This window comes from Mercenaria mercenaria, unplaced genomic scaffold (genome assembly GCF_021730395.1).
Source record: "Mercenaria mercenaria strain notata unplaced genomic scaffold, MADL_Memer_1 contig_3130, whole genome shotgun sequence".
NCBI lineage: Eukaryota > Metazoa > Mollusca > Bivalvia > Venerida > Veneridae > Mercenaria > Mercenaria mercenaria.
The window spans coordinates 514-10561 of NW_026461243.1; the positions used below are offsets into that span (position 1 = coordinate 514).

The following is a 10048-nucleotide window of genomic DNA, read 5'->3' on the forward strand; positions in this document are numbered from 1 at the left end:
AATCAAAGTATTCAAATATGTTCAGGTTGCAAGAATGAAAAAAATGCCATTTACGGATAAGGCATGTTTTATATATCGAATGAGTAGTTTAAAAGGTTTAAATGTATTCTATGTAAGAAATACGTATTTGCAATGATATTAAATCTCAAAAAAACAAAACATTGTCAAATATAAGGACTAGACGATCAATAACTACTTCGTTTGATGCTTTATACTACGTACAATGTTAACTCGTAAGAGTATCTGAATTGTAGGATGAAATGGATAAGTTATGGAATGATGCAAAAGAACACAACGGTAAATTAATAATTGAATATTGTCATACTCAACTGAAAGAATCGTATGCCGAAGTAATTGGAGAAAAAAGGCAAAATGGGGACTACCTTGTTCCTGGTGGATACGAGGATTATAAGTATGATATAGAAAACACGAAGAGGAAATACAAAACGAAAATGGAAGAGACTGAGGAATATATAGTAGGTTGTTTTTTGCCTTAAATTCAATGAATAACCCTATAAACAGAATCGTATTTTATATGATTGCATCATGTCCGATCTGCTTCATATAAGAATCAGAAACACTCAAACAAAAAATATCTTTTATACATATCCCATAATCCCAACAAAATATGCATCTTTTTACGAATGTGAATATTTGCAACTCTAAATTACCGGTACTTGCATGCGTTAAGTCTAGATATTCAATAGTATGCTGTCATTTTATATGAGTACAACTCATTGAGCTTTGTGTAAGTTTTGGCTATGATACAAACAGAAAAAGGCGATGAACGATTCCCACATAACATACATGCTTTTGTTAAACTGTTCCCAGTTTCATTTGATGATTTCAAAAATATATATTTTTTATCTATTATTTCTTTTGTTCCGACTGAAGTGGACTTCTTTTGGATTTTGTTTCCTGACGCTACCTCATTGTGCGACGTTTAGCAATATCGGTTAAAATTCAAGTAGCAGTGTTGAACACATGTGAAAAGTATGTAATCATATAATGTTTATTACATCTGTTTGAAGGTGACGCAGACACTTAATAAATTTATAGCAGACGAAGCAGACTACGAAAGTGAGGTTATGATTAATGACAAGAAACTTACAGAAGAAGATAGGAAAAGTAATTATAATTATATTATCCGCAATATTTATATGCTTTCTTACGTACAAACGCACGTCGACTTCGTTACATAAAAACAATTGAGTCGCAGTGGTATCAACATTCCGAAACAAAATGTACTTAGTAACCTAACTGTCAACAAAGGTGTGAATTAAAGTTTTTTGTTCATATTTAGACATCCGCTCAAACTTTCAAAACGTAATGATCTAAACTATAACAATATACAAATTGTACTTACATGTAAGAGGAATAAGTCACCGACAAGTAAAATACCAGAAGATTGTATCTAATTTAATCTGTTCATGATATGTTCATGAGACTCATCAAATAGCTTTGTTAAGAAGATAGGTGCAGAATATGTAGGTGTATATTACAGTATGAGTTTATGTATTTGACTATACTCTAGTAATTTTGAAGTTATATAGTATATCTTAATCAGTCGATGCGTGACTTGTTTTTTGTTCTGTGTAACTAATGGAATACGTAACACTTCACAACCAAGATTTCTAGTTTATCGTGGAGAATTAGGATCTGAATTCGATAAAGTTTTTACTACAAAATTCATTAACCACATGATATTATTTATGATTAACAGCTGAAATTGAAATGATTCAAAGAGACAACCAAGAAGCATTGCTGAAACAGCAAATGTTATTTAATGACATGATGGCAGCAGAAAAACAACAAATACAGGAACATTATAGGATAATGGAGGCGGACAGAAAAGCGTACATGGAAAGGGAAGACCAAAAAATGAATCTTATTATGAAACAGTGGCAAGAAGAAAAAGAACTAAATCAACTGCAGATACAGATGATGATGAATGAAAACGAAAAACAGCGAAATGAATTTAAAAAAGAAACGAAACAACTACATGACGAAATGCGTGCAAAAGAGAAAGAAAACAGAGAACGGTATGATCGACTTATAGCGCAAGAGAGGGAATTCAGTAAACTGCAAATTGACAAAATGAATGATAGTATGCGAAATATGTTGGCAATTAGTGAAAAGAGGGAAATGGAAAATATGAAGTTTATGAAAAGTGTACAGACAAGTCTAAAGGATTTTCAAAAGAAACAAGTCGAAGAAAGAAGAATTGCTGAAAACTTGCGAAGAGAGAAAGAAAGATTCGATGATTTGAGACATCAGGACAAGCTGAAATTTGAAGCTGATTTGCAGCAAGGAAGAATGGAGTCAAATGCACAACGTGCAGAAATACAAAGACTTAGGAGACAAATGAATAATCAAAGTAGTTGTAACGTATGCTAACAGTATTTCCAAGAAGCGTAAATATAAATATACAGATTTAACCTCTGCTGAGCACAAATTTATGTCTAAAACATAGTGATATCCGCTCTCAAGAGGTTTGTACTATATTTGTGTAAGTTTTACCGATGCAATGAATGAATTGATGCATCTATGTTTATATAATTGAAATGCAGAACATAATGTTAAAGGTTAATGGCATATTTTCAATCACATAGATGCATATAATGAATTTGGATGATAATATGCTCAATGACATGTATCGTTGATCAACACATTAGAGGAATTATTAAGGTATTGGGCCACTAATAGTAATGTTTAAAGAATGGCATTTGCTTGGTATATTCTTAAAGCTGACCGTGTTTCGCACTTTTTGCAATTTTTAAACAACTTTTACCGTGCCGTTTTTTTTTTTGTAAATTTTGTATAGTTCATGATATTTCCTCAAGCTCAAGTAGAGACAAATTTCAAAGTGATGGCCAATATCCAAAACGTTCGCAGATAATTCATTTTGCCTGTAAATTTGATAAAAAAACATCAAACTATTGGTAAACAATTATAAAGCACAAAATAAAACTGTCAATATAATTTTTTCTAGGGTGCCTTAAGTAAACGGATTTAATGAGACAGAATTCTAACTCCAACATTGAAAAATTAAGGTCGAATCCTGCGGGTCTGTTTTGAATTTTGCTCACTTTATTCAAAAATAACCTTGGGACAGAAGTAAAACTTACCTACATTTCTTCCACAATATGTAATCTAAAGAGTTAATGCAAAATAGAGAATTTTTACCGCATGTAACTCAGTATTTTTGAAGATGTCTAACTCTACCCTTTCTGTTTCAGAGAAAAAATCACTTTGAAGAGCAAGAAATTGCTTATAAAATGATTTTTTCCCACTCTTGTACAATAAATCAATAATAAGTCTTGAAAGAAGTAAACACTTACTAGAAAAAAAATCCAAAAATTTTGGTCACAGTGGGGCTTGAACCTACGCACCCCTGAAAATTGAAGTCAATTTAGTTTTATGGTAGTAATTGAATACTCTTCAAAAAGGAGGTACTTTATTACATGCCTAATACCTTAAGAACTCGGTCTGTTAAATTTGATATATGATTGTTCAACCTTTCTGTAAATTAATAATAACCAGCATAACTAGTGTATTATGTATTTCTGTTTCTTACCCACAAATATCAATTTAATACGTTATTGTGTTATTGGTGTTATGTTTATTTATAGGGCAACATAGCTCAGTATTAGTTTTGGATAAAATGCAGATATTAATTGAATAAAAGCAAATCGTTTTGTGAATTCGAATCCTCTTGAGGATTTATTTTTCCCTTTCGTTTTCATTTTTATTCTCATATTTACGTTTCTTTCTGTGATGGTTTGTTTTTGCACATATGTCTTTATATAACATTATATTATGCTCATTATTAGCTTAAGTGCATGATTTAATTGATATCATCTTTAATATGATGCCTTTCTCCTCTGCCACATCGACTTTAAATATTGTCACAGAGTACATGAAGGAATCTAAATGAAATGAAATAAAATGAAAACAATGCAAACATGAAATAAGAAATAAATGTCAATGCTGAGTTCCGAACCCACACGGCAAAAGATCTGTGTAACATGGACAGTATGCTTTACTTCTGAGCTAATTTGGAATTGGTACACATACATGTACTAGAAATATTTAGATTTTAACATGTTAGAAAAATGTTGAATTCCCTATGTTTCATTTTAATCTATTTAAAGTCATGTTTGTAAATATCAAGTTATCGTTGGGGAATAGTATATTTATTAGTTTCATGTTAGTGCATGCCATTTAACAAAAGAAAACAACAACAGTTAAATCTAAAAGCGTTTTTTGTATGTTTACTGACTTGTTTAAAGTATCAACTCAACATGTTGTTTTTCTTTAGTCTGGAGATCCCAGATGTAATGTAATATTTTGTGCATACGTTATATCAAATTAACCGTTATCTTTATTTACTTGCAATATAAGAAAGAAATCATTTGCTGTTTCGTTGAAATTAACGTTATATAGTGGAGCTCGCGATAAATTTTTGTGCATTCTCGTTTTTACACGGCCGTGACACTAACGGTTTCACTAACGGTTAATTTTGTGACTGTCCAATCAAATGATACCTAAATTGGAAGATAGATAAATAATAAACACATCCATCAATGCTCAGGTGGAAAGTTTAATACATTCCCTCTATATAAGAACATGGCCACCAGTGATACAGAAATATCTGTACTTCGTATATACAATACTTGAAACTAGGTCATACAGCGTGTTACTAACATTATTCGCATTTCTTCTATATTTTTCAAGTCCGCACGCTCGACGTTTTTGTATTTTTATTGGTATTCAATATCCACCTCATAATCTCAGATTATATCAGCTTACTCAATAACATTTAAAACTGAGAGTACAAGTGGTAAAAGTAAATTTAGTTTCGTCAATTTTTGTGTAATTTCAATGCATTGAACACTTACGTTTTGTATTTTGATTCAACCTTTTCTCCAGAGACAAAATTTTATCTAGTGAACACTTCAATCTACTGTCAGGAATACAATATCAATATAATATCGGAGTGTTTCCTTTCCCTTTTTCTGAAATTATAGGGAAAAAAGATAAAAGGTAAACTGTTACAGTGAAACAATTACAGCTATCGATATTTAATATGTACGTTATAAGGTGTACTTTTAAAGTTCATGAAACTTACAGTAGAACTTCCGATAAATTTCCGCGCTTTCGAGAAACCAGCCGTTCGTTCACGAACGTTTTAGGAAATGGTATTCGTGTAAAACCGAGAAACGTGTAAATGTAAATTCGTATCGAGTTGCGCATGCGCATCGATAAACAATACCCGTGAAATGAATGTTTAATGCGCCTGCGCAGCGGGAAAACAACGATAAATAAAGGCACAGTATTGCTCACCTGATATAATTCTTACCCCTGATAAGTTAGAATCCACGTTGGCCTTGATTTCACATTTTGACAAAGTTTTATGAAGAGGAAGCAGAAAATGTGATCTTAAAAAACAAGAAGGTACTGTATAGCGGGTTATTTCTGCGGTCCAAAAATTGGGAAATAAATTTCTGCGTGTTTTATTTCTGCGTTTTAACATAAAAGGAAGATAAATTTCTGCGTTTAAGCATAAAAGGAAGAGAGATTTCAGCATTTTCGATTCAAAGGAAGAGGTAAAAATGGATTAACCTTTAGGACTTGGACTGACCATCACACTCAGTTATATCATTATCGGTTTTTGATAGATGACGGTGGAAATGTCCAATAATTAGACCATCTCATTTTTGAACTTCAGATTACCTCGGGTAACAAAGCGTGAAATACGTTGGTGTAAAAATTATCCCACTGTTCAGTATTCAGTAGGTCACATTCATGAACACTGAACGTCAGTTATAAGATTTGTGTGCAAAACTGTACATGTCATCCAAATTTCAGCCTGGGTGACCTAGTTTCTGACTTCATCTCAGTGTTGTTATATTTTCTGATCCTTCAGTGTCATTGGTTTCAACCAATTTAGATTTTGAAGAACGAATACCGCTTAAGCCGGTGCTAGGGGGCGTGGGTATTGTTGTAATTTCCATTACCGCTCATGAACAGACTCAATCAAACCGAGTCTGCAATTTTCACTTTTTGCCTTGTTCTCGGTGCTTCCGAGGGATCTACTTTTCAGATGTTATTTACTTCACAACAGCGGGTGTTAGGTGCTTTGTGGCGGCCGTAAAAAGTCGCCCCGACTTCATCTCAGTGTTGTCATATTTTCTAGTCCTTCGTTATCATTGAATTCAACTAATTTAGATTTGAAGATGGAATACTGCTTAAGCCGGTGCTAGGGGCGTGGGCAGTGTTGCATTTTCCATTACTGCTCATGAACAGCCTCAATCAAACCGAGTCTGCAATTTTCACCGTTTGTTCTTGCTGCTTCCGAGCGATCTACTTTCCAGAATTTTATACATATTACCCAGATTCAAACATGGCACAGGGATCATCAAGATAAACATTCTGACCCAGTCGCGTGAAGATAGGATCATGTGGCTTCTATACTGTTGAGATGTTTTTCCTGTGAATTCAGCGAATGACATAGTTTTTGACCCTACATTGCCTCAATTCCAACTGACCTATAGAGCATCAAGACAAACATTCTGACCAAGTTTCATGAAGATATGGTAATAAATGTGCCCTCCAGAGTGTTAGTAAGCTTTTCAGTTGATTTGACCTGCTGACCTAATTTTTGACCCATAATGATCTAGATTCAAACCTGACCTAAAGACCGTCCAGAATAACATTCTGACTAAGCTCCATGAAGATGTGGTTATAAATGTGGCCTCTAGAGTTTTAATTATCTTTTCATTTGATTTGAACTGGTGACCTAGTATTTGACCGCACTTGACCTTGACTCAGTTTTGACCTAGAGGTCAAAAAGACAAACAACCTGATAAATACTCATGAGTTTTAAACTAACTTAGGTCTCTAGAGTGTTTACCTTGACTTGAACTGGTGACCTAGTTTTTAGCTCCACCTGACTAAGGTAGGGACCTGACCTAAAAATTATCAAGATTAACATTCTGACCTAGGTTGATTAAGATGTGATCATATATGCGGCCTCAAGAGGGTTAAACTAGCCTTTCCTTTGATTTGACCTAATGACATAGTCTTTTACCACATGACCCAGATGTAATGTAACATTTGGTACGTATGTTATATGAAGTAACCGTTATTTTTATTTACTTGCAATATAAGAAATTAATATAACATAATTGAACTTTGAAGTTTTCTTTGATCTGATATTAGTCACGAGTCAACCAGTGTAGTTTATTGCTTTGGGGCATGTTCGAAATTTAACAGTCTTACAAAATTACGAAGGAGTGGTAATTTCTTTACATGATTTTGTTTTAACAATTTCCTGTTTTTCATGACTTTCTTTTTGAGATTTTTTTCAGTGTACTACACATACTATTCATTCGTTATTTCTTCTTCTTTAGATGTGGTTAAAATGTTTATCTTGACCATTTTTAGGTCAAGCTTGAATCTGGAACATGTGGGGTGAAAAGCTAGGTCACGTGGTCCAATCAAAGGAAAAGCTAGTTAACACTATTATGACATATCTGAATGAAACTTTGTCAGAATAATTATCTTTATGATCATTAGGTCAAGTTAAAATCTGGATAAGGTGGGGTCAAAAACAAGGTCACAAGGTCACAAAACCAAATTAAAGCTTATTAACATTCTAGAGCCACATTTATGCAAATATCTCTATGAATCTTGGTCAGAATGTAAATCTTGATAAACTTTAGGTCACGTTCGAATCTGGGTCAAGTTGGATCAAAAACTAGGTCACCAGGTCAAAAATCAAGGAAAATTTTGTTAACAACCTAGAGACCACATTTAATACTGTATCGTCATAAAACTTTATTGATCTTTAGGTCAAGTGTGAGCCTAAATCATGTTGGGTCAAAAACTAGGTCACCAGGTCGAATCAAAGAAATAGCTAGTTTATATTCCAGAGACCATATATATGGCCATATCTTAATAAAACTTGGTCAGAATGTTAATCTTGATGATTTTTAAGTCAAGTTCCATATGGGTCAGATGGGGTCAAAACCTAGATCATCAAGCCAAATCAAAGGTAAAACTTGTTAACACTCTAGAGACCTTATTTTAAGTTTGAAACTCAAATGAAACAGAATGTTTGTTTTGATGACTACTAGGTCAAGTTCAAATCTGGGTCATATTGGGGCAAAAACAAGGTCACCATTTCTTATCAAATAAAAAACTTGTTAACATCCTTTAGGCCACATTTTTGATGTATCGTCATGAAACTTGGTCATAATGTTAATCTTGATTATTTTTGGCCAGGTTGGAATCGCGCTTATGTGAGGTTATCCAATAGGTCACCAGGTTTAATCAAATGTAAAGCCTGTTAACATCCTGGAGGCCACATTTATGACTGTATTTTCATGAAACTTAATCGGAATGTTCATCTTGATGATCTTTAGGTCAGTTTAATATCTGGATTATGTGGAACAAAATCTAGGTCATTTGGTCAAATCAAACGAAAAGCTAGTTAACACACTAGAAAACACATTTATGGCCATATCTTAATGAAACTTGGTCAGAGCTTAAATCTTTTTGACCTTACGATCAAGTTTTAGTCTTGGTCAGTTGGGATCAAAAATAGGTCACCAGGTCGAATAAAAAAATAAAAAAGGAAAGAATAAATACCGGTAGTGTCAAGGTAAAATCAAAATTAAAGCTTGTTAATAATCTAGAGGCAACATTTATTACTGTTCATGAAACTTAGTCAGAATGTTAATCTTGATGACCTTTAGGTCACGTTTGAATCTGTGTCATGTGGGGTAAAAGATTATGTCATTAGGGCAAATCAGAGGAAAAGCTAGTTAAACACTCTAGAGGTCGCATTTTTGATCGCATCGTAATCAATCTAGGTCAGACTGGATGCGTTATGCGGTGTTTGATGTTGATTGGAAAGTATTTATACACGTTATATGTTTTTCATTTCTTTAAATGAGATTCAAATATATGACATCTTAATTTGCCTTTATATTTGTTTCTCGATTTCATAATTTTGACATCATTTGACTTAAAAAGGACATCGGACATTATGGTATGGATTTTGCCTAAATTTCAATGCCATTTCATGACTTCAATTGCTGATAATTTTATGTAATGGCTTCAATTACGCATAAATTAGTTATATAACTATCAAACTGTCACAAAAAATAATTTTATTTCATATGCGTTGTCTTGAAATTTGAGCAGTTTGTGATTGAGGGTCACATTTTTTGAAAAATGTAAAATGTGTATCTTTAGTGAAATAAGCATATGTATTTAAGGTATGTCTATTATAAAGTGTTTTAGAACAAAAAATAAATTTTTACTATGCAAATTATCAGTTTTATTAACATTTTTAAAAATAACTGAAAAGCAAAAAATAAAAGTGGAACAAAACTTTTGGCAACACAACTGTACTTCAGTTCTTTCCACCCGAGTGCTCATGATAACTGATGCATTGATCATAGCCTATTGTTTGTTTTCTATACATCTATTACTATACTGTATATTGACACATGCAGTACATATGTACAATACTGACCGGGCATTATAGGCAGGGTTATATATTGCATATATATAGTGTTTTACATACATTGGCGTAGCTGGCCTTTTTCATTTATAGCAGAGGGGTGTAGGAAACTGTCTATCCAACTGTGGGTTCAGGTGTACCTGGGTTTTAGCATTTTATGACACATTTGGACATAATCTAGATGCATTGTTTGCCCTTCTCAAGGTCCCTTAGTATTGCATTTTAGTGTGTTTGGTTTTTCAGTTTCCGAAATTATCTGTAGGCACAGTTCTGTTGTGCTTAAATAATGGCGGTTACACCACAGAGTCATGCACATTTAGCCTATATTTTAATGCGTAGCAAACATTTATATGTGCTTTCTGTTACTCTAATGCAAAAAATATAAAACAACATAATAATAAGATGTAGTAATAAAATACCGCCTGATCCAATATATCAATGGAACAGAACTTCAATAGCTAGTATCAACATTAATGTCGATATTCCTTTGGGGTCGTTACTAATATTTCTGTC

General features: G+C 33.1%; 1 protein-coding gene across 1 annotated transcript; it reads left to right on the plus strand.

Annotated features, from left to right (window-relative positions):
- Nucleotides 1-254: 254 nt before the first annotated feature.
- LOC128552759 (golgin subfamily A member 6-like protein 22) lies at nucleotides 255-4317 on the plus strand (the record flags this gene model as incomplete). The annotated part of the gene is made up of 3 exons (XM_053533818.1): nucleotides 255-476; nucleotides 1032-1128; nucleotides 1724-4317. Coding segments are annotated over 3 exons (993 nt in total), but the record flags the coding sequence as incomplete, so codon positions are not given.
- Nucleotides 4318-10048: the final 5731 nt, after the last annotated feature.